The 26,026-nt window shown below is 48.5% G+C and overlaps 1 protein-coding gene across 3 annotated transcripts in view; it reads right to left on the bottom strand.

Moving 5' to 3' along the window:
* HASPIN (histone H3 associated protein kinase) overlaps positions 1 to 26,026 on the bottom strand; it is a 160,486-nt gene that overhangs the window by 35,894 nt on the left and 98,566 nt on the right. For 2 of the 3 annotated variants that reach the window (XR_012227046.1, XM_073561073.1), the window contains exons 8-9: positions 13,144 to 13,350; positions 5,700 to 5,785 (exon numbers count right to left, since the gene is read on the bottom strand). Coding sequence is in view for 2 of the 3 variants with exons in the window: in XM_073561073.1 (XP_073417174.1) it covers positions 5,700 to 5,785; positions 13,144 to 13,350 (293 nt within the window). In the remaining variant the exon portion in view is untranslated. The remainder of the gene's footprint in view (positions 1 to 5,699; positions 5,786 to 13,143; positions 13,351 to 26,026) is intronic. The other variant, XM_073561074.1, reaches the window with a different exon arrangement.

Below are 26,026 nucleotides of genomic sequence, written 5' to 3'. Positions count from 1 at the left end.
ACGGCAGAAGCACACACCCACAGTCTCTGTGTCCCCCAATGAGACGAAGGAGAAAAACCAGAGAGGTTGGCAGCTATCGGATTGCAGACCCCTGAACCTATCCACAACAACTAGCAGTAGCCGTGGGGGGTTCCTACGGTGCCCTAGACCCCTCGATCACAGCCGGAGAACTACATAGCCTAAAGACAGAAAGGCGGAAAAACTAAACTGCCCCAGAGCAGACCCCAAAGCAATAGGCAGCCCCCAACATATAATGACGGTGAAGCAAGATGAAAACACTAACACAGATAGAAAGATAGGTTGAGCAAATGATGGGGCCCAAGCTAACTACATAGGACAGGATAGGAAGACTGCTGTCTGCCGTCCGCAAAAACCCTATCAAAATGAGCCAAACGACTGATAGGAAAAACAGGCCCAATAATAGTGACAGCAGGAGCGGCAGATGGGACTATTACTCTCATAAGCCTAAACCCTGCTGCTGCTAATAATAGTGACAGCAGGAGCGGCAGATGGGACTATTACTCCCATCAGCATACCCCTGCTGCTAATAATAGTGACAGCAGGAGTGGCGGATGGGACTATTACTCCCATCAGCAAACCACTGCTGCTGCTAATAATAGTGACAGCAGGAGCGGCGGATGGGACTATTACTCCCATCAGCATACCTCTGCTGCTGTTAATAATAGTGACAGCAGGAGCAACGGATGGGGGTATTACTCCCATCAGCATACCCCTGCTGCTGCTAATAGTGACAGCAGGAGCGGAGGATGGGACTATTACTCCCATCAGCATACCCCTGCTGCTAATAACAGTGACAGCAAGAGCGGCAGATGGGACTATTACTCCCATCAGCATACCCCTGCTGCTGCTAATAGCGACAGCAGGAGCGGCGGATGGGACTATTACTCCCATCAGCATACCCCTGCAGCTGCTAATAATAGTGACAGCAGGCGGCGGCTGATGGGACTATTACTCTCATCAGCATACCCCTGCTGCTGCTAATAATAGTGAGAGCAGGAGCGGCGGATGGGACCATTACTCTCATCAGCCTTAAATCTGCTGCTGCTAATAACAGTGACAGCAGGAACGGCGGATGAGACTATTACTCTCATCAGCCTAAACCCTGATGCTGCTAATAATAGCGACAGCAGGAGCGGTGGATGGGACTATTACTCTCATCAGCATACCCCTGCTGCTGCTAATAGTGACAGCAGGAGCGGCGGTTGGGACTATTACTCCCATCAGCATACCCCTGCTGCTGCTAATAACAGTGACAGCAATAGCGGCAGATGGGACTATTACTCCCATCAGCATACCCCTGCTGCTGCTAATAACAGTGACAGCAATAGCGGCAGATGGGACTATTACTCCCATCAGCATACCCCTGCTGCTAATAATAGTGACAGCAGGAGCGGCAGATGGGACTATTACTCTCATCAGCCTAAACCCTGCTGCTGCTAATAATAGTGACAGCAGGAGCGGCGGATAGGACTATTACTCTCATCAGCTTAAACCCTGATGCTGCTAATAATAGCGACAGCAGGAGTGGTGGATGGGACTATTACTTCCATCAGCATACCACTGCTGCTGCTAATAATAGTGGCAGCAGGAGCGGTGGATGGGACTATTACTCCCATCAGCATACCCCTGCTGCTGCTAATAACAGTGACAGCAATAGCGGCAGATGGGACTATTACTCCCATCAGCATACCCCTGCTGCTAATAATAGTGACAGCAGGAGCGGCGGATGGGACTATTACTCCCATCAGCCTAAACCCTGCTGCTGCTGCTAATAATAGTGACAGCAGGAGCGGCGGATGGGACTATTACTCCCATCAGCATACCCCTGCTGCTGCTAATAACAGTGACAGCAGGAGAGGCGGATGGGGGTATTCATCAGCGGCTGCCTGCGCTAAAAATACATGAAAAAAAACGGCGTGGGTTCCCCTGTGTTTTCTATAACAAGCAAGGCAAAACTCACCGCTGGGGGCTGCAACCCTCAGTTATCAGATTCAGAAGGGCTAGTTATCAAGAAAAGAGGGGTCCCCATGCTGTTTTTTTTCAATTATTTAAATAATTTTAAAAAATGACATGAGGTTCCCCCCATTTTTGACAACCAGCCTTGCTAAAGCTGGTACTCTCAGGTTGGTAAGCGGCCAAGGATATTGGCCCCCCCAGCCTAAAAATAGCAGCCCGCAGTTGTCCAGAAAAGGCATATCTATTAGATGCCCCAATTCTGGCGCTTTGCCCGGCTCTTCCCACTTCCCCTGTAGCGGTGGCAATTGGGGTTCATATTTGTGGGGCTTATGTCACCTTTGTATTGTCAGGTGACAACAAGCCCACGGCTTACTAATGGAGAGGCGTCTATAAGACACCTATCCATCATTTAATTGAAAAAAAAAAGACAGGCTGCTTTAATAATCTTTATTAAACCATACTTACAACCTCGCCTAATTCCACCAAAGCCCTCGTTCTCCTGTAATAAAAGTAAAATTTTAAAACAATAATGTACTCTACCTCTTCGTCGTTCTGCCCCACACCATAATCCATGTCTGGGGGATAGTTAGTTTTCAACCTGGATGGTGGAAAGGCTGATTTTTAAAGGAGTCTGTCATTTTTTCAATTAAAGAACTTTACTCTGGCTGTGTCACGATTCGACTGGCAAGTGACCTGGGACCAGGGGGCACCTTTCCTGGCCCTAACACTAGGGGGCGCCCTAGCTCACCCTGTTCTCCGGGACACTTCAGATGGCGAAGATGCCGGGGCCTCCTCCCTTACCCTATCTCCTACAACAGCCCTATGTCTGTCCCCTTCCCCCACCGGGGAAGAGAGACGCTAATGTGCACCGCAGTACATCAACCCGACATATAGGGGGACAAAGGATACAATGAAAAACTCCACACACAAAATATACACTCACATATACAGAGTTATTCACCAGGGTGTGTAGGGAAGGGGAAGAAAGTAGGACGCGAAAGGATGAGGAATTTCCAAACGTCCAAACCAAGCAACAGTCACAAAAACTCCTCCAGCTCTCCAAACTCCAGATCTATGTAGCAAATGCAAACTGGGACAAGGACCTGGTAAACAAGCCTAGCTTTTATATGGGGAGAGTGGCTAATCGAGCACAGCCGAAAGCAGGAATTTCCCACATGGCCAATTATCCCCTGTTGTGCTGAAAGAAACAAACACGTTTAATATACTGGAGAAGTGCTTCTTCTTAGCTGCGGAGCAGGAGCCAACAGACGCTCCGGTCTTCTGGCTCCGCTCTGTTGCGGTATCCCCGTGACACGCTGTGTGCTTATTTACAATACCACTATAGGATTAGTAATGGATAGGTGTCTTACACACGTTTCTCCATTACTATGCCTTGGGCTTGTTGTCAACTGACAACACAAACCAGTAGTTATTCTGTCATCACTGCCCAATAGTATAAAATTCTGTGACACACCCATGGTGTCAATATGAATTCATTGAGAGGTGTAGGTCGTAAAATGGGGTCACTTATGGGCGGTTCTGCTGTTCTGGCACCTTATGGGCTCTCCCAGTGGGTCATGGCACCTGCAAACCATAACAGTACAATCTGGCGCTCCATCCCTTCTGAGATCTGTCATGCAACCAAACAGTGGTTTGACCAGCAGAAAATTAGCATCTGTTCTAGGCTGCATCTCTTCACAAAAGGTCATGACATATGTGGTCACGAGAAAACACAGCTTTCCTGGTCTCAGGGTCTCTGGCTCCAGTGTGCCTTCCTGACACACACAGAATTGGAAATATTTCACACCTTCTGACTCCTTTGAACGGAGACGCCAAATTGCAACCTGACAATTTCTATTTACTATGAGAAAGCAAGGTTACACAAAGAGTGTTTAGAGAAAAAATAATGTATTCATTGGTAAAGTAGCCATGGTTCTGTCACAAACCAGGAATTAGAATATTAACATAAAAGGCTGGCCCAGAAATCTGATCTCCAGGTTAAATCTATAAATTAGGCTTATACCCATAGAAGGCCGTTCACAGACTGAGGGGGAGCCAAGCTGATGTGAGCCATTTCATATTCCCCTCCCCCTCTCAGGGAGCAGAATACCAGACTGCAAAGTTAGATATTTCTGTAAGTTTCTCCCTTTTATTTTATCGCTGTTTTGCATATTTATGTCACTATTTATTTCCATATTTTTATATTCTTTTATTGTAAGCAATGTACCTTTTCTATTAAAGCTTAAAACTTTAATAAGTTTGAACCTTGTATGCTCTAAAAGAATCCATAGCCTTAGAGTGTGTGCTCCTGGTGATTGGCAGACAGTAGTTGTAGTACTTCCGGGACTCATCGCCTGTGTGTTCGGTGAGTGGTGGCAGCAGGTATGAGCGGGGTGTGTGGTCTGTGTCAGGGTGTGATTTATGCTCCCACTACAGCATAGGACAGAGGTTAAATGCTGGACAGTGAGAGGAGATATATTAACCTTTTTAGGCGCATCCCCAAGTCATGTGCTGAGAAGCGGGTACGTGACATGGGGTATCACCGTACTTAGGACAAAACTTAGGACAAATTGCACAATGACTTTTGGGGTTCAATTTCTTCTATTACCCTTGGAAAATAAAAAATTGGGGGCAAAAAGATCATTTTTGTGGAAAAAATATGATTTTTTATTTTTACGGCTCTACGTTATAAACTTCTGTGAAGTACTTGGGGGTTCAAAGTTCTCAGCACACATCTAGATAAGTTCCTTAGGGGGTCTAGTTTCCAAAATGGGGTCACTTGTGGGGGGTTTCCACTGTTTAGGCACATCAGGTGCTCCCCAAACTTGACATGGCGTCCGATCTCAATTCCAGCCAATTCTATATTGAAAAAGTCAAACGGCGCTCCTCCCCTTCCAAGCCCTGCTGTGCGCCCAAACAGTGGTTTATCCCCCATATGGGGTATCAGTGTACTCAGGACAAATTGCACAACAACTTTTGGGGTCTAATTTCTCCTGTTACCCTTGGGAAAACCATCAAATTTGGATCTGAAGTAAATTTTTTGTGAAAAAAAGTTTATGTTCTTTTTTTTCCACATACCAAAAATTCCTGTGAAGCACCTGAAGGTTTAATAAAAATCTTGAATGTGGTGTTGAGCACCTTGAGGGGTGCAGTTTTTAGAATGGTGTCACTTTTGTGTATATTCTATCATATAGACCCCTCAAAGTGACTTCAAATGTGATGTGGTCCCTAAAAATAAAATGGTGTAAAAATGAGAAATCGCTGGTCAACTTTTAACTCTAATAACATCCAAAAAAAAAAAAAACACGGTTCCAAAATTGTGCTGATGTAAAGTAAACACATGGGGAATGTTACTTATTAAGCTTTTTGAGCGCCATATCTCTGTGATTTAAGGGCATGAAAATTCAAAGTCGGAAAATTGCAACATTTTCAACATTGTTGTGTCTTGTGTAAGTGTATGGAGGGTATTAAATCGGAGGATCGCACATGCTATGCATATCAGCAATCAATAACACCAGCAAGGAAATCTATATACCCCATCTAGTGAGTGAAAAGGATGTGCTGCATGTGAATGACGGCGACAAATGAATATTGAGGTCTGCAGATCAGTGTGTTTTGATCGCCACAGATAGTAATACCACCACTCAGCTCCCGAAGCGGTGTGCACAGTGGTGGTATGTCAGAATACCAACAGTGAAGACACCAGCCGAGCAAAGACTCACTTGGAGATGATGATTTCTGGTAGAATTTCTGCAAACCTCTTCTGGTGCTCACCATTAACCTTCTGGGACCCTTCTATGGGGATGACCTGTGAGATGAGAACAAAGGCTGAGGTCACAATCATGGCGAGTGGATAGATAAAAAATGGGAAGTAGAATTATTCTACTACAGTTACCACCAAATACAACTCACAAAGAATCCATCCACTGTCACCGCTCAGAAAACTAACTGCCACCCGCAGACCACCTTCGTCACCTTGCGGACGGCTAACCACCACCCACAGACTGTCATTGTCACCTCCTGGATGGCTATCCGCCACACGCAGACTGCCAACATGATATCCTGGATGGCTAACCACCGCCCACAGACTGCCATTGTCACCTCCTGGATGGCTATCCGCCACACGCAGACTGCCATCATAATCTCTTGGATGGCTAACTACCGCCCACAGACTGCCATCGTAATTCTCCTGGATGGGTAACCACCACCCACAGACTGCCATCGTCACCTATCGGATGGCTAACCGCCACCCACAGACTGCCATCGTCATCTCCCGGATGGCTAACCACCACCAACCATAGACTGCCATCGTCACCTCCCGGATGGCTAACCACCACCTGTCGCGGACTGCCATTATCACCTCCCGGATGGCTAACCACAACCAGTCGCAGACTGCCATCGTCACCTCCCGGATGGCTAACCACCACCCACAGACTGCCATCGTCACCTCCCAGATGGCTAACCACCAGCAGCCGCAGACTGCCATGATCACCTCCCGGATGGCTAACCACCACTAGCCGCAGACTGCCATCGTCACCTCCCGGTTGGCTAACCACCACCAGCCGCAGACTGCAATCGTCACCTCCCGGATGGCTAACCAGCACCCACAGACTGCCATAGTCACCTCCCGGATGGCTAACCACCACCAGTCGCAGACTGCCATCATCATCTCCTGGATGGCTAACCACTGCCCACAGTCTGCCATTGTAATCTCTTGAATGGGTAACCCCCTCCCACACACTGCCATCGTCACCTATGGGATGGCTAACCACCACCTGCAGACTGCCATCGTCACCCGTCGGATGGCTAACCGCCACCCGCAGACTGTCATCATCTCCTGGATGGCTAACCACCGCCCACAGACTGCCATAGAATGATAGAATCGTAGAGTTGGAAGGGACCTCCTGGGCCATCTGGTCCAACCCCCTGCCCAAAGCAGGACTCGCTAAATCATCCCAGTCAGATTTCTGTCCAGCCTATGTTTGAAGACTTCCACCAAAGGAGAACTCACCACTTATCGTGGCAGCTTGTTCCACTCATTGATCACTTTGTCAAAAAGGTTTTTCTAATATCTAATCTGTGTCTCCTCCCATTCAGCTTCATCCCATTGCTTCTAGTCTTTCCTTGTGCAAATGAGAATAAAGTTGATCCTTCTACAATGTGACAGCCCTTTAGATATTTGTAGACAGCTATTAAGTCTCCTCTCAGTCTTCTCTTTTGCAAACTAAACAATCCCAAATCCTGCAACCTTTCCTCATAAGACAGGGTTTGCAGACAGGTCACCATTCTGGTTGCTCTTTTCTGAACTTGCTCCAGTTTGTTGATGTCTTTTTTAAAATGTGGTGCCCAAAACTGGACACAATATTCCAGATGAGGTCTGACCAAAGAGGAGTAGAGAGAAATAATGACTTCACGTGATCTAGACTGTATGCTTCGGTTAATACATCCTAGAATTGCTGATGACACAAAGCTAGGAGGGATAGCTAATACTAGAGAAGAGAGAGAGAGGATTCAAAAAGATTTAAATAAACTGGAGAAGTGGGCAGCAACTAACAGAATGGTTTTTAACAGGGAGAAATGCAAAGTACTACATCTGGGCAATAAAAATGAAAAAAGCATATATAGAATGGGAGGAATAGGGCTAAGTGACAGCACATGTGAAAAAGACTTGGGTATACTAATAGATCACAGACTGAATATGAGTCAACAGTGTGATGCAGCAGCAAAAAAGGCAAATGCAATTCTAGGATGTATTAACAGAAGCATACAGTCTAGATCACGTGAAGTCATTATTTCCCTCTACTCCTCTTTGGTCAGACCTCATCTGGAATATTGTGTCCAGTTTTGGGCACCACATTTTAAAAAAGACATCAACAAACTGGAGCAAGTTCAGAAAAGAGCGACCAGAATGGTGACCGGTCTGCAAACCCTGTCTTATGAGGAAAGGTTGCAGGATTTGGGAATGTTTAGTTTGCAAAAGAGAAGACTGAGAGGAGACTTAATAGCTGTCTACAAATATCTAAAGGGAAGGGCTGTCACATTGTAGAAGGATCAACTTTATTCTCATTTGCACAAGGAAAGACTAGAAGCAATGGGATGAAACTGAATGGGAAGAGACACAGATTAGATATTAGAAAAAACTTTTTGACAGTTAGAGTGATCAATGAGTGGAACAGGCTGCCACGAGAAGTGGTGAGTTCTCCTTCAATGGAAGTCTTCAAACAGAGGCTGGACAGACATCTGACTGGGATGATTTAGCGAATCCTGCTTTGAGCAGGGGGTTGGACCAGATGGCCCAGGAGGTCCCTTCCAACTCTACGATTCTATGATTCTATGATTCTATGAATTGCATTTGCCTTTTTTGCTGCTGCATCACACTGTTGGCTCATATTCAGTCTGTGATCTATTAGTATACCCAAGTCTTTTTCACATGTGCTGTTGCTTAGGCCTATTCCTCCCATTCTGTATATGCTTTTTCCATTTTTATTGCCCAGATGTAGTACTTTGCATTTTTCCGGTTTTAAAAACCATTCTGTTAGTTGCTGCCCACTTCTCCAGTTTATTTATATCTTTTTGAATCCTCTCTCTTCTCTAGTATTAGCTATCCCTCCTAGCTTTGTGTCATCAGCAAATTTAATCAGTTTACCCTCAATTCCTTCATCTAAATCATTGATAAAGATGTTGAACAATACAGGGCCCAGGACAGGGCCCAGGACAGAGCCCTGTGGTACCCCACTTGAGACATTCTTCCAACTGGATGTGCAGCCATTTACGACCACTCTTTGGGTCCGATCACTAAGCCAGTTATGAATCCACCTAACAGTTGCCTTGTCCATTCCATACTTAGTCATTTTTTCAATAAGGATTGTATGAGATACTTTGTCAAATGCTTTGCTGAAGTCAAGATATACTATATCTACAGCATTTCCTTGATCCACCCAATCAGTGATTCCATCATAGAAGGAAATTAAGTTAGTCTGACATGACTTATTAGTTACAAACCCATGCTGACTCTGTTTAATCACTTCATTCTTATCCAGGTACTGACATACATGTTGTTTAATAATTTGTTCAAAGATCTTTCCTGGTATAGAAGTCAGACTCACCGGCCATCATCATCTCCTGGATGGGTAACCGCCAGCCGCAGACTGCCATCATCATCTCCTGGATGGCTAAACATCACTAGCCGCAGACTGCCATCGTCACCTCCCGGATGGCTAATCGCCACCCACAGACTGCCATCATCACCTCCCTGATGGCTAACCACCACCAGCCGCAGAATGCCATCATCATCAGCTCATGGATGGCTAACCACCACCCACAGACTGCCAACATCACCTCCCGGATGGCTAACCACCACCAGCCGCAGACTGCCATCATCATCTCCCGGATGGCTAGCCACCACCCACAGACTGCCATCGTCATCTCCCGGATGGCTAACCACCACCCACAGACTGCCATCGTCACCTCCCGGATGGCTAACCACCACCAGCCGCATACTGCCATTGTCACCCCCCGGTTGGCTAACCATCTCCAGCCGCAGACTGCCATCGTCACCTGCCGGATGGCTAACCACCACCAGCCGCAGACTGCCATCATCTCCTCCTGGATGGCTAACCACTGCCCACAGACTGCCATCGTAATCTCTTGAATAGTTAACCCCCACCCACAGACTGCCATCGTCACCTATCAGATGGCTAACCACCGCCCACAGACTGCAATCATCATCTCCTGGATGGGTAACTGCCAGTCGCAGACTGCCATCGTCACCTCCCGGATGGCTAACCACCACCAGCCGCAGACTGCCATCGTCACCTCCCGGATGGCTATCCACCACCAGCTGCAGACTGCCATCGTCACTTCCCGAATGGCTAACCACCACCAGCCGCAGACTGCCATCATCATCTCCTGGATGGCTAACCACCACCCACAGACTGCCATCGTCACCTCCCAGATGGCTAACCACCACCAGCCGCAGACTGCCATCGTCACCTCCTGGATGGCTAACCACCACCAGCCGCAGAATGCCATCATCACTTCCCGGATGGCTAACCACCACCAGCCGCAGACTGCCATCATCATCTCCTGGATGGCTAACCACCACCCACAGAGTGCCATCGTCACCTCCCAGATGGCTAACCACCACCAGCCGCAGACTGTCATCGTTACTTCCCGGATGGCTAACCACCACCAGCCGCAGAATGCCATCATCACTTCCCGGATGGCTAACCACCACCCACAGACTGCCATTGTCACCTCCCGGATGGCTAACCACCACCCACAGACTGCCACTGTCACCTCCCGGATGGCTAACCACCAGCCGCAGACTGCCATCATCATCTCCCAGATGGCTAACCACCACCAGTCGCAGAATGCCATCATCATCTCCTGGATGGCTAACCACCACCCACAGACTGCCATCATCACCTCCTGGATGGCTAACGACCACCAGCCGCAGACTGCCATCGTCACCTCCTGGATGGCTAACCACCACCCACAGACTGCCATCATCACTTCCCGGATGGCTAATCACCATCAGCCGCAGACTGCCATCATCATCTCCTGGATGGCTAACCACCACCCACAGACTGCCATCATCATCTCCCGGATGGCTAACCACCACCAGCCGCAGACTGCCATCATCATCTCCCGGATGGCTAACCACCACCAGCCGCAGACTGCCATCGTCACCTCCCGGATGGCTAACCACCACCAGCCGCAGACTGCCATCATCACCTCCCGGATGGCTAACCACCACCAGCCGCAGACTGCCATCGTCACCTCCCGGTTGGCTAACCACCACCAGCCGCAGACTGCCATCGTCACCTCCCGGATGGCTAACCACCACCCACAGACTGCCATCGTCACCTCCCGGATGGCTAACCACCACCAGCCGCAGACTGCCATCATCATCTCCTGGATGGCTAACCACTGCCCACAGACTGCCATCGTAATCTCTTGAATGGGTAACCCCCACCCACAGACTGCCATCGTCACCTATCGGATGGCTAACCACCGCCCACAGATTGCCATCATCACCTCCCGGATGGCTAACCACCACCAGCCGCAGAATGCCATCATCATCTCCCGGATGGCTAACCACCACCCACAGACTGCCATTGTCACCTCCCGGATGGCTAACCACCACCCACAGACTGCCATCATCACCTCCCGGATGGCTATCCACCACCAGCCGCAGACTGCCATCGTTACTTCCCGGATGGCTAACCACCACCAGCCGCAGACTGCCATCATCATCTCCTGGATGGCTAACCACCACCCACAGACTGCCATCATCACCTCCCAGATGGCTAACCACCACCAGCCGCAGAATGGCATCATCACCTCCCGGATGGCTAACCACCACCAGCCACAGACTGCCATCGTCACCTCCCGGATGGCTAACCACCACCCACAGACTGCCATCATCACCTCCCGGATGGCTATCCAGCACCAGCCGCAGACTGCCATCGTCACTTTCCGGATGGCTAACCACCGCCCACAGACTGCCATCATCATCTCCTGGATGGCTAACCACCGCCCGCAGACTGCCATCGTAATCTCCTGAATGGCTAACCACAGACTGCCAATGTCGTCTCCAGGATGGATAACTGCCAACACGGACTGTCATCACCACCTCCCGTGTGGGTCAACAACTAGTATCCTCACAGACCACTATTCCCCCCCCCCCCCCGCATGGCGAGCCAGCGTGTGGGAGCCTGGTGGATGGGAATCTTATATGGGCACACTAAGGGAGCAGATTAAGTGCAGAGTTGGTGAGTAAAGCGCGTTATAGTACACGACATTGTGGGATGCGACTACACATGTTGGAACACTGGACGATCGCCCTCCTAATGATAGATGAGCCCTAAAAAGGAGACACCCACGTTTATCTGCCCTGGAAGGGAATTCTGAGATTAGACTGAGGGTCCTAAACTCAGTGCAAGGCGATAACCAGATCACTTCTCACTCAGGTGAATTTGTTCTGGAGTACAGAGGCCACCCCACTAACATCCCTGCAGTGCACCCTCTGGAGAAATGAACACTCATTGCTAGATTTTTCCAGTTAACAGCTGTTTTCTGGGGGTCCCAATGATCAGGAATTGTGTACAAGACCCTCTATATTCAACATTCACAGCAGATGGACCGTGGGGGGGTGAACTTACCCCTCCCCCATCCCCAATACCATCCACCCTCATTGGGTAAGCGCACCCCTTTCCCAATACCATCCTCCCTTGTAGGGCCAACTCACCCCTCCACCCATCTCCTATACTATCCTCTCTCATAGGGTTGAACGCACCCCTCCTCCTCACCTTCCCCAGTACTATCCTACCTCGTAGCATCAGACACTCGCTCACCCATCACAATACCATCCTCCCTCGTAGGGTCAACGCACCCCTCCCCCCATCCCCAATACCATACTCTCTCATAGGGTCAACAAATCCCTCTTGCCCATCCCCAATACCACCCTAACTCGTAGGGTCAGTGCACCCCTTTCCCAATACCATCCTCTCTCGTAGTGTCAGCTCCCCACACCCCTCATCCCCAATACTATCCTCCTTCGTAGGGTCAGTGCACCCCTCCCCCACCTCAATACCATCCTCCCTCATAGGGTTAACACACCACTCCCTCAATTCCTAATACATCCTCCGTCAAAGGGTCAGCACACCCCTCCCCATCCCTAATACCATCCTCCGACATAGGGTCAGCACACCCCTCCCCATCCCTAATAACATCCTCCGTCATAGGGTCAGCACACCCCTCCCCCAATATAATCCTCCGTCATAGGGTCAGCACACCCCTCCCCATCCCTAATACCATCCTCCGACATAGGGTCAGCACACCCCTCCCCATCCCTAATAACATCCTCCGTCATAGGGTCAGCACACCCCTCCCCCAATATAATCCTCCGTCATAGGGTCAGCACACCCCTCCTCCCATCCCTAATACCATCTTCCGTCATAGGGTCAGCACACCCCTCCCCCAATATAATCCTCCGTCATAGGGTCAGCAAACCCATCCCCCCCTACCATCCTCTGTCGTAGGGTCAGCGGATCCCTTCCCCCATCCCCAACACCATCCTCCCCCATAGGGTCAGCGCGTACCTATCCCGCGTACCCAATACCATCCTCCAATCATGTCAGCACATCTTCATTCTAAACTCACCTTCAACGCCACATGCCGAGCCCCTCGCAGGGTCCGGAACACTTCTCCGTACACCCCTTCGCCCACTTTCTGACAGCAGCTGAGCTGCTCAGGGGTGAGACAGTCATAAAAGGGGACAGGCTCATCCTGCTGGCATTCAGCATACACCTTCTCCGCATCATTCAGCTCGTTTGCGCATAAAGATGATTGGAAGGGCGACAGCAAGAGCTGATAACAAAAAGCAGAAGCACATCACTCAAGACTTAATTCCTCCAACACCACAGAGATTCCACTTCCCAGTAGTAGTGTTTAGGTGCGAGATCAGGACCATCTCCAGTGTCACTTCTGACATCCAACATCCAATAACAGGTAGCATGACCAATAATGGCACTAACAGCACTTATGACAGAGCCACTGTTGAGGTGGGGGGCAGGCTCAGCCTGGGGCCATCCGATGACCATGTCATCCTGAGAGTGGGCACAGCCTGGGGCCATCCGATGACCATGTCATCTTGAGAGTGGGCACAGCCTGGGGCCATCCGATGACCACGCCATCCTGGAAGTGGGAGGTGAGCAAAGCCTGGGGCCATCCTATGATGGTGCCATCCTGGGAGTGGGCACAGCCTGGTGCCATCCGATGACAGTGCAATCTTTGGAGTGGTCACAGCCTGGGGCCACCTGATGACAGTGTCATCCTGGGAGTGGGCACAGCCCAGGGCCATCTGATAACACAGCCATCCTGGGAGTGGGCACAGCCTGGTGCCATCCGATGACAGTGCAATCTTTGGAGTGGTCACAGCCTGGGGCCACCTGATGACAGTGTCATCCTGGGAGTGGGCACAGCCCAGGGCCATCTGACAACACAGCCATCCTGGGAGTGGGCACAGCCTGGTGCCATCCGATGACAGTGCAATCTTTGGAGTGGTCATAGCCTGGGGCCACCTGATGACAGTGTCATCCTGGGAGTGGGCACAGCCCAGGGCCATCTGATAACACAGCCATCCTGGGAGTGGGCACAGCCTGGTGCCATCCGATGACAGTGCAATCTTTGGAGTGGTCACAGCCTGGGGCCACCTGATGACAGTGTCATCCTGGGAGTGGGCACAGCCTGGGGCCACCTGATGACAGTGTCATCCTGGGAGTGGGCACAGCCTGGGGCCACCTGATGACACAGCCATCCTGGGAGTGGGCACAGCCTGGTGCCATCCGATGACAGTGCAATCTTTGGAGTGGTCACAGCCTGGGGCCACCTGATGACAGTGTCATCCTGGGAGTGGTCACAGCCCAGGGCCATATGACAACACAGCCATCCTGGGAGTGGGCACAGCCTGGTGCCATCCGATGACAGTGCAATCTTTGGAGTGGTCACAGCCTGGGGCCACCTGATGACAGTGTCATCCTGGGAGTGGTCACAGCCCAGGGCCATCTGATAACACAGCCATCCTGGGAGTGGGCACAGCCTGGTGCCATCCGATGACAGTGCAATCTTTGGAGTGGTCACAGCCTGGGGCCACCTGATGACTGTGTCATCCTGGGAGTGGGCACAGCCTGGGGCCACCTGATGACAGTGTCATCCTGGGAGTGGGCACAGCCCAGGGCCATCTGATAACACAGCCATCCTGGGAGTGGGCACAGCCTGGTGCCATCCGATGACAGTGCAATCTTTGGAGTGGTCACAGCCTGGGGCCACCTGATGACAGTGTCATCCTGGGAGTGGGCACAGCCCAGGGCCATATGACAACACAGCCATCCTGGGAGTGGGCACAGCCTGGTGCCATCCGATGACAGTGCAATCTTTGGAGTGGTCACAGCCTGGGGCCACCTGATGACTGTGTCATCCTGGGAGTGGGCACAGCCTGGGGCCACCTGATGACAGTGTCATCCTGGGAGTGGGCACAGCCCAGGGCCATCTGATAACACAGCCATCCTGGGAGTGGGCACAGCCTGGTGCCATCCGATGACAGTGCAATCTTTGGAGTGGTCACAGCCTGGGGCCACCTGATGACAGTGTCATCCTGGGAGTGGGCACAGCCCAGGGCCATATGACAACACAGCCATCCTGGGAGTGGGCACAGCCTGGTGCCATCCGATGACAGTGCAATCTTTGGAGTGGTCACAGCCTGGGGCCACCTGATGACAGTGTCATCCTGGGAGTGGGCACAGCCTGGGGCCACCTGATGACAGTGTCATCCTGGGAGTGGGCACAGCCCAGGGCCATCTGATAACACAGCCATCCTGGGAGTGGGCACAGCCTGGTGCCATCCGATGACAGTGTAATCTTTGGAGTGGTTACAGCCTGGGGCCACCTGATGACAGTGTCATCCTGGGAGTGGGCACAGCCCAGGGCCATCTGATAACACAGCCAATCTCGGAGTGGGCACAGCCTGGTGCCATCCGATGACAGTGCAATCTTTGGAGTGGTCACAGCCTGGTGCCACCTGATGACAGTGTCATCCTGGGAGTGGGCACAGCCCAGGGCCATCTGATAACACAGCCATCCTGGGAGTGGGCACAGCCCAGGGCCATCTGATAACACAGCCATTCTGGGAGTGGGCACAGCCTGGTGCCATCCGATGACAGTGCAATCTTTGGAGTGGTCACAGCCTGGGGCCACCTGATGACAGTGTTGTCCTGGGAGTGGGCACAGCCCAGGGCCATCTGATAACACAGCCATCCTGGGAGAGGGCACAGCCTGGTGCCATCTGATGACAGTGCAATCTTTGGAGTGGTCACAGCCTGGGGCCACCTGATGACAGTGTCATCCTGGGAGTGGGCACAGCCCAGGGCCATCTGATAACACAGCCAATCTCGGAGTGGGCACAGCCTGGTGCCATCCGATGACAGTGCAATCTTTGGAGTGGTCACAGCCTGGTGCCACCTGATGACAGTGTTGTCCTGGGAGTGGGCACAGCCCAGGGCCATCTGATAACACAGCCATCCTGGGAGTGGGCACAGCCCAGGGCCATCTGATAACACAGCCATTCTGGGAGTGGGCACAGCCTGGTGCCATCCGATGACAGTGCAATCTTTGGAGTGGTCACAGCCTGGTGCCACCTGATGACAGTGTCATCCTGGGAGTGGGCACAGCCCAGGGCCATCTGATAACACAGCCATCCTGGGAGTGGGCACAGCCCAGGGCCATCTGATAACACAGCCATTCTGGGAGTGGGCACAGCCTGGTGCCATCCGATGACAGTGCAATCTTTGGAGTGGGCACAGCCTGGTGCCATCCGATGACAGTGCAATCTTTGGAGTGGTCACAGCCTGGGAGAATGGGGGAGGGTAGTATGGGAGGTCGTTGTCAGCTTGAGCATCTTAGAGATTCATGAAATGCTGCTGCTCTGCTTACAAGCCACCTTAACAACACCTTCTGTCTGCAAACTATATGGATCCCATTCAACCCACACAAAGGATGTGAACAGTGTCGGTGGTGGTCTGAAACTGCACAGCATCCTTGTAATGAAGGATCAGATTGCCAGAAAGAGTTGTCAGAGGGACACAGGACACTAATAGGTAGGAAACTTCTGGAAGCATTATAGAGGTGTGATGACACAGATATTTCTTCTTCATTATGCCAGACGTAAATGGAGTAGGCCCAGAATTATAAGCTGAGCAACTATTTACCTCTAATATTCGATCCTACAGTTTATCTTCTGACATCTTTGCAAAACAGTGATGTTTGGCCACGGAACAGTGATGTGTGCTGATATGTTGATTACATACATTGTCCATGTTAGACAGTTTTCTGGCATTCAAAACAGAGGAGACAAAACTATGCAAATAGATTAAAGGGAATCTGTCACCCCATTTTTGGCCTATGAGATGCAGCCACCGTCATCAGGGGCTCATCTACAACATTCTGTAATGCTGTAGAAAAGCCCCTGATGTAACCTGAAAGATAAGAAAAAGAGAGTTAGATTATACTCACCCGGGCGTTCGGTCGGGTCCGATGGATGTCGCCGTCCTGTCCGGCGCCTCCCATCTTCATACGATGCCGTCCTCCTCCTTGCTTCTCCCTCGGATCCTGCACAGGCGTACTTTATCTGCCCCGTTGAGGGCAGAGCAGAGTACTGCAGTGCGCAGGCGCCGGAACTCTCTGACCTTTCCCGGCACCTGCACACTGCAGTACTTTACTCTGCCCTCAACGCGCAGGAGCCGAGGGAGAAGCAAGGAGGAGGACGGCATCATATGAAGATGGGAGGCGCCGGAAGGGACGGCGACACCCATCGGACCGGACGGATCGCCAGGGTGAGTATAATCTAACTCTTTTTTCTTATCTTTCAGGTTACATCGGGGGCTTTTCTACAACATTACAAAATGCTGTTGATAAGCCCTTGATGGTGATGGTCGCAGCTTATAGGGCTAAAATGGGGTGACAGATTCTCTTTAAATAATCAAACACTACAGTTTGGCCTTATTCACAATCCTCTTTGACCTCTGAAATCTGATTGAAGGACAATAGTGAACCGTATAAAGACTTTTTCTTCTGGTCCAAGAGACTCTACAGAAAGTCAGCTTAGGGGACCACGGCCCCAGCTGAAAGAACACAGGTCTGCTTCATTGACTATCACTAAAACCCCAGAGACTTCTTAAAGAATCCAGGTTGGGACAATCGGGTCACCTGGCCACATACCTCACTGGTCTCGATTAGCTTCCTAAGCTTACCGTCACCTCCTCTCTGTGGGGGCCCGCCAAAAGCGGGGAGCCACTGTTGGGGGTATTCAACACTGGAAGTGGCTCTAATCCTGGCAAATCAGTAGAAGGGTGAGACTTTGTAATTTGCACAATCGCCGGTATTTGCTGGGCCTGTTCTGTATGCTATTGTGTGTCGGTGGTTCAATAAATTATTGCCACACTGTTTTACCCTCAACCTGTATTGTCTCTGTATTGTCCTGGCCACGGGGAAAGAGAGCGGGCGTTCAGTAGTATGAGCCCTGGTCCATGCAGTCTGTCTAAAGACAGCAGGACCAGCGTACAAGAGAACCTACTGACCCCGTGACTCTACAAGAGGTCTCTGCACATATCCCTGGTCAGACAGCCCGAGGTGTCTTCACATGTCATCATCATACTCCTATACCCCTCTCTGGCCTTTACCCCCGTCCTAATCTTTCAGCCATGCTTGTGACAGTCTCTGGATGCGTCTTCTAATTGTAATCACACGCTATTGAGGCACTCATGCACCATGTTCTTTTATATTCCAGTATTAATGAGAATGTGCTAGGATCTTACTCCACTTTATATCTTCTCCGTTTACACTCCTCTATTGCTTTCAAAAGTTTCTGTGAATAGAGGTGTTGCCACATGGGCTGATGAAAGTCCACTTTCTGTGTTGTATATTTTGCAGTGCTGCCTCCTTTTATTTTTTCTTCTATTACATTTGTATTTTTGGATTTACTCCCACTTTTTTTTTTTTTTTTTTAAATTGTGCTGTTCTATTATTTTTTCTGTTAAAAAAAAACTATATTTTTGTACTGAATGTATTGTTAGTTTATTTTGATCAATTTACAAAATGTAAAGTGATCGAGCAAAAGAGAAATGTAAATGAAATCAATATTGCTTGACCGCCCGTGACTTTCAACAATTTTTCTTGGTACACTTACACAAAGTCTGGGATTTTATAGGATTATAGTCAGGTGTATGAGTAACCAATTATAACAAAACAGGTAATAATCATCATTTTCATTCATAGGTTGAAATAAGTCATTAATGGAAAGAGAAAAAGCAGTGTATGAGGCTTTAACCTGGGTGAGGAGCAGTCAAACTCTGCAACACAGGTGAGGTTGTGGATAACAGTTTCACGTCACAGGAGATTCACCATGAGCAGACTGAGTGCAGCAACAAGACAAAAGGTAGTTACACTGCATCCGCAAGGCTTCTCCAAAGCAAATGTTTCACAGCAGACAGATTTAGGAATGTGATGTTCAAGCGCTTTAGAAGCAACAAGAAAAGGGCAAAGTTATGAACTGTAGATGAAGTGGTCGGCCAACATGAAAGACATCATGTGTCAGTAGACGTCCAGAAGTGCCATCAACTCAGAACTGGGATCAATCAGAAGGAAGCGGATCCAATTTACTTTTTAGTCCAGCCAGAATTTTAGTGGCTTGTGAAACTAGTCACCCCCCTGTGGGGGACTACGGAGATGTCCCTCCTGGAATGTGCCATCTTGACATTCCCCCAGGCCATAAAAAGCAATGCAATGTTTTTCTTTAATAAAAAGCTCTTTGAAGCTTGGTCCCCACCAATTTGCACCAAGGTATGAGCTCCTGCAGCTACAGGCAAACTTACTGAAGCACATGGAGACAGCGCATACAACAAGTCACAGCAGACTCTGATGTATTGAATCCAGAAAATGACCTATAATAACAGAATGCAATCTCTCTAAGACGAGACGAGCACATAATATGAATTCCTTTCCCCAAGTGCCCATATTATTTAGCCACCTCCAGAACCCTGCATTATGGAGTTATAAAGCATAGCTAACAGGAATTAGTAAGCATTTTTAGTCTCTATGCGCAGATAAAATCCAGCAGAATCCAGTGACATCGCTGCCATTTCATTCAGAGCTTCGGGCAGAAAGCTTTGAGCCTCCACAGTTCTGGACAGAAAATCATATTTTCAGATATGGGAGGAGAGAGGCTGCACAAGCCCAGGGGTGGGCACAAAGTGTGGGAGGGGACAGCCTAGGAGATAAGAGACAGCTGCTCATTTTGAGTTTTAGTTTTTCTGCTGGCCGGAGGATACGAAACCTGACGCAGCCAGGAAAGCCAGTAACTAAAACTTGGACCTGTGATCCATCTACGCCTCCCTGTGGTCACATGCTACATAACACGGTAATTGCAAGCTATCTATTCCCTATCCTTGTACTACACTTGTGACTGTATACCTGTATATTGTCCTTGTAATTATATACCAGTATATTTCTAGTGTGCCTTTTCGGCGATTAAATATAAAATTAGTCTTGGGCTGCTCTTTTATCTCGATTCACGAATCCTTATGTCCGCACGCTCGGTTGGTCAATTGTACACTACCCGGGTTGGTTTCTGACCCGATATAAGCCTTTTGTGGGACGGGGCTTATGTCGAACGAGGTACTGGTGGCAGAATACCGTACTGTTTTAGTGAAGAACTCTGGCAGTGACGGCCGGAAGGTTTATAAATATATCTCCAGCCTGGACTGGTGATACATATCCCCCCTCACATGGAGTGCTGGGTACAGTTTTGGGCACCGGTGTTCAGGAAGGATATAATATATGTGAATCTAATGAGAATGTAGAGTCCCTGTGGGTGGAGATAAGGGGAGGGGGGAAAAATAATAAATTACTGATAGGGGTTTGTTATAAGTCTCCAAAAATAATGGAAGCAACAGAGAATATCCTCATCAAGCAAATAGATGAAGCTGCGACTCAAGGAGAAGTCATTATTATGGGGGACTTCACCTACCCCGAAATACATTGGGGAACCGAAACCTGCAGTCCAGCAAAGGTGATTGGTGTCTGACAACTATGAGAGACAATCACCTTTCACCACTGGTTCAGGACCCAACAAGAGGGGGGGCACTGCTAGACCTAATATTAACCAACAGGCCGGACCGCAGATCAGATATAAGGGTTGGGGGTCACTGGGGGGATAGTGGTCACAGGATAATAAGTGTTCAGGTGTCCTGTAATAAGATGTGTAGTAGAGTGGTTACAAGGACACGAAACTTCAGGAAGGCAAATTTCCAACGGATGAGAGATGATCTTGGTGCAATAACTGGGACGATATCCTGAGACATAAAAATACACAAAGACAATGGGAGACGTTTATTATCCTCCTAAATAGGAGCTGTGCACAATATATACCGTATGGGAATAAACCTGCGAGAAATAGGAAGAAACCACTATGGCTAAATAGAGCTGTAAGGGGCGCAATAAGGGACAAAAAGAAAGCAGAGAATTACAGCAAGTAGGGAGTGATGAGGCATTAAATAAATACCAAAAAATTACATAAATTCTGTAAAAAGCAAATCAAGACAGCAAAGATTGAGACAGAGAGACTCGTTGCCAGAGAAAGTAAAAATAATCCCAAAATATTCTATACTACATAAATAGTAAGAAACTAAAAAATGATAGTGTTGGCCCCTTAATAATAGTCTGGGTGAAATGGTGGATGAGGATGAGGAAAAAGCCAATATGCTAAATGACTTTATCAACAGGATTTACACAGGAAAATCCCATGACGGATAACATGATCAGGGATAAAAATTCTCCAGTAAATGTCACCTGCTTAACCCAGCAGGAAGTACGGCGGCGTCTACAAATCACTAAAATTGACAAATCCCCGGGCCCGGATGGGATACACCCCCGAGTACTGCAGGAATTAAGCACAGTCATAGATAGACCATTATTTTTAATCTTTATCGATTCCATAATAACAGGGTCTGTACCACAGGACTGGCGTATAGCAAATGTGGTGCCAATATTCAAAAAGGGGACAAAAACTGAACTTGGAAATTATAGGCAGTGAGCTTAACCTCAACTGTGGGTAAAATCCTGGAGGGTTTTCTAAGAGATACTATACTGGAGTATCTGGAGAAGAATAACCTCATGACCCAATATCAACATGGGTTTACGAGGGACCGTTCCTGTCAGACTAATCTGATAAGCTTTTATGAAGAGGCAAGTTCTGGACTGGACCAAGGGAATGCAGTGGACGTGGTGTACATGGACTTTTCAAAAGCTTTTGATACGGTGCCACACAAAAGGTTGATACATAAAATGAGAACAATGGGGATAGGGGAAAATATGTGTAGGTGGGTTAAGAGCTGGCTCAGGGATAGGAAACAAAGGGTGGTTATTAATGGAGCACACTCGGACTGGGTCACGGTTAGCAGTGGGGTACCACAGGGGTCAGTTTTGGGCCCGCTTCTTTTTAACATATTTATTAATGACCTTGTAGGGGGCATAGAGAGTAGAATTTCAATATTTGCAGATGACACTAAACTCTGCAGGGTAATCAATACAGAGGAGGACAGTTTTATATTACAGGAGGATTTATGTAAACTAGAAGCTTGGGCTGATAAATAGCAAATGAGCTGTAATGGGGATAAATGTAAGGTCATGCACTTGGGTAGAACGAACAAGATGTATAATTATGTGCTTAATTGTAAAACACTGGGCAAAACAGTCACTGAAAAAGACCTGGGTGTATGGGTGGACGACAAACTCACATTTAGTGGCCAGTGTCAGGCAGCTGCTGCAAAGGCAAATAAAATAATGGGATGCATTAAAAGAGGCAGAGATGCTCATGAGGAGAACATAATTTTACCTCTATATAAGTCACTAGTGCGACCACACTTAGAATACGGTGTACAGTTCTGGTCTCCGGTGTATAAGAAAGACATAGCTGAACTGGAGCGGGTGCAGAGAAGAGCGACCAAGGTTATTAGGGAACTAGGGGGTCTGCAATACCAAGACAGGTTATTACACTTGGGGTTATTTAGTTTGGAGAATCGAAGGCTTAGGAGTGATCTTATTACAATGTGTACATATATGCGGGGACAGTACAAAGACCTTTCTAATGATCTTTTTACTCTTAGACCTGTGACGGGGACAAGGGGGCATCCTCTACATCTGGAGGAAAGAAGGTTTAAGCATACTCACAGCCGCGGATTCTTTACTGTAAGAGCAGTGAGACTATGGAACTCTCTGCCGTATGATGTTGTAATGAGTGATTCCCTACTAACATGTAAGAAGGGACTGGATGCCTTTCTTGGAAAGTATAATATTACAGGGTATATACACTAGTCTCCTTAATATTGGGTTGATCCAGGGAGCTAGTCTGATTGCCGTATGTGGAGTCCGGAAGGATTTTTTTTCCCCAATGTGAAGCTTACTGTTTGCCACATGGGGTTTTTTTTGCCTTCCTCTGGATCAACATGTTAGGGCAAGTTAGGATAGGATATGGGTTGAACTAGATGGACTTAAAGTCTTCCTTCAACCTTAATAACTATGCTACTATAATGGAACTAGAGCGGGTACAAAGGAGGGCAACAAAATTAATAAAGGGGATGGGGGAACTACAATACCCAGAGAGATTAGGAAAACTAGGATTATTTAGTCTAGAAAAAAGACGACTGAGGGGAGATCTAATAACCATGTATAAGTATATAAGGGGACAATACAAATATCTCTCCGAGGATCTGTTTATACCAAGGAAGGTGACGGTCACAAGGGGGCATTCTCTGCGTCTGGAGGAGAGAGGGTTTCTCCACCAACATAGAAGAGGATTCTTTACTGTTAGGGCAGTGAGAATCTGGAATTCCCTGCCTGAGGAGGTGGTGATGGTGAACTCAGTCGAGGGGATCAAGAGAGGCCTGGATGTCTTCCTGGAGCGTAACAATATTGTATCTTACAGTGATTAGGTTCTTTAGAAGGACGTAGACCTGGGGATTTGTTCTGAGGGAATATAGGCTGAACTGGATGGACACGGGGCTTTTTTTGGCCTTGCTAACTATGTTACTGGGTGTCCAACCAACTGCTCAATGCAGGAGTCACTAAACCATCTCAGACAGAAGTCTGTGTCACGGACGTGGTTTGTGGAACCACTCTGCCATGGACCGTGGAGAGCCTGGAGGGGTGTAACCAAGCGAACACTGGACTGTTCAGTAGAGCCTCTGATGGTGAGGTTAGGCTTGGCTCACGATGAACGCCAGGTGCCACTCCAGGACAGACCAACAGTTGCACTCTCAGCTGGACCAGAAGGACAAAGTGGATGGAGCAGCAGGCAGAGCTTGTATCAGAGTGCAGCAGGCAGGATTTGCACCAGAGTGCAGCAGGGAAGGGTATGCGACCTTACACAACATAGACTGTAGACAGGAAGGTTGCTCAGGCACCTCCCCAGTGGGGAGGAAGTAATATATACATAATGTCCCACAGCCATTGGTTTGGGGAGGAAATAGCAAGTGCACGCGCTGACCCTTTAAGAGGGTGGGAGTGCACGCGCGTGTGCCCTAAGGACATGGCTAGAGGACCGGTTGGAAGCATGAAGAGCATAGGGAAGGGAAGTACTGTCCGCAACACGGGTAAGTGAAGTGACACGCCGGAGACCCTGCCTGTCCAGCCTCTGTGTGAAGACTTCCACTGAAGGAGAACTCACCAACTCTCGTGGCAGCCTGCTCCACTCATTGATCACCCTCAATGTCAAAACGCTCTTCCTAATATCTAATCTGTGTCTCCTCCCATTCAGTTTCATCCCATTGCTTCTCATGTTTCCATGTGCAAAATGAGAATAAAGATGATCCTTCTACAATGTGACAGCCCTTCATATATTTGTAGACAGCTATTAAGTCTCCTTTTAGTCTTCATTTTTTGCAAGCTAAACCATTCCCAGATCCTTCAACCGTTCCTCGTAGGACATACATTACAGTCCACTCACCATCCTGGTCGCTCTTCTCTGAACTTGCTCCAGTTTTTCAATGTCTTTTCAAGAATGTGGTACCCAGAACTGGACCCAGTATTCCAGATGAAGCCTGACCAAGGAGAAGTAGAGGGGGATAATTACGCCACGTGATCTAGACTGTATGCTTCTGTTAATACATCCTAGAACGGTTTTTGCCTTTTTTGTTGCTGCATCACACTGTTGACTCATGTGCACCCTTGTAACCCAAGTCTCTTGCACACGTACTGTTTCTTTGTTCTATTCCTCCCATTCTATAGATGTAATTTTCGTTTTTCTTCCCCAGATGTAAAATCTTGCATTTCTCCCTGTTAAATTATCATTCTATTAGTCGCTGACGATTGTTCAAGTTCATCTAGATCCTTCTAGCTTTTCATCGTTTGCAAATTTGATTAGTTTACCTTCAGTTCCCTTCTCTAGTTCATTTATAAAAATGTTGGAACAACACTGGGGCCAGGACAGAGCCTTGTGGTACCACACTTGAAACACTTTTCCATCAAATGGAAAGAACATGGTACCACAACAAATCTGCCAAGAGAGGGTCGTCCCCCAAATCTTTCAGTCCAGGCAAGGAGGGCATTAATAACAAGCTGTAGAGTTTCCAAGCAGAGAGTGGAGTGTCTGACCATACGGCCACAATAAGCCATATACTCCATAGGAGGTGGCCTTTGTGGAAGAGTAGCCAGAAAGAAGCCTTTACTTACAATTTTTGTGCGTAAAGCTCATTATGAGTCTGTCAAAACACGTAGGAGACTACCCAAAATGTATGGAGGAAGGTGCTGTGGTCAGACGAGACCAAAACTGAACGTTTTCGCCACCAAGGTAAATACTATCTCTGATGTCAAACCAACACATCTCATCACCCCAAGAACACCATCTCCACAGTGAAACATGGTGTTAGCAGCATCATGCTGTGGGAATGTTTTTTGGCAGCAGGGACAGGAAAATGGTCTGAGTCAAGGGGAAGATGGATGGTGTGAAATACAGGGATACTCTTCAGCAAAACCTGTTTCAGTCTGTCAGTGATTGGAGACTGGGATGGAGGATCACCTTCGAACCAGACAATGACCCAGAGCACACTGCTAAAGCAACACTCCAGTGGTGTAAGGGGAAATGAGTAAATGTTCTGGAGTGGCCGAGTCACAGCCCAGACCTTAATACCATGGAGAATCTGTGGTCAGACATGAAGATTGCTGTTCACCAGAGGAAATCATCTAACTTGAAGGAGCCCAGTGGCCAGATGTGGAAAGCTCATAGAGACTTATCAAAAGCGACTTGCAGCTGTAATTGCTGGAAATGGAGGCTCTACAAAGTACTCACTTAAAGGGGGTGAACGGTTATGCACACTGAAGTTTAATTATTAGATTTCAGAAAACCAAAATGTTCACAGCTGCAGAAATGTCCTTTACTCGAACTGAAATAAATAATTAAATAAATTAATAACCCGGAAAATGCCAGGAGATGAATACT

The sequence above is a fragment of the Dendrobates tinctorius genome, unplaced genomic scaffold (genome assembly GCF_039654945.1).
Source record: "Dendrobates tinctorius isolate UK_male_01 unplaced genomic scaffold, ASM3965494v1 ptg000313l, whole genome shotgun sequence".
NCBI classification, from domain to species: domain Eukaryota; kingdom Metazoa; phylum Chordata; class Amphibia; order Anura; family Dendrobatidae; genus Dendrobates; species Dendrobates tinctorius.
The sequence above is the reverse complement of the archived record's forward strand: the minus strand, read 5'-3'. Positions and strand labels throughout refer to the sequence as shown.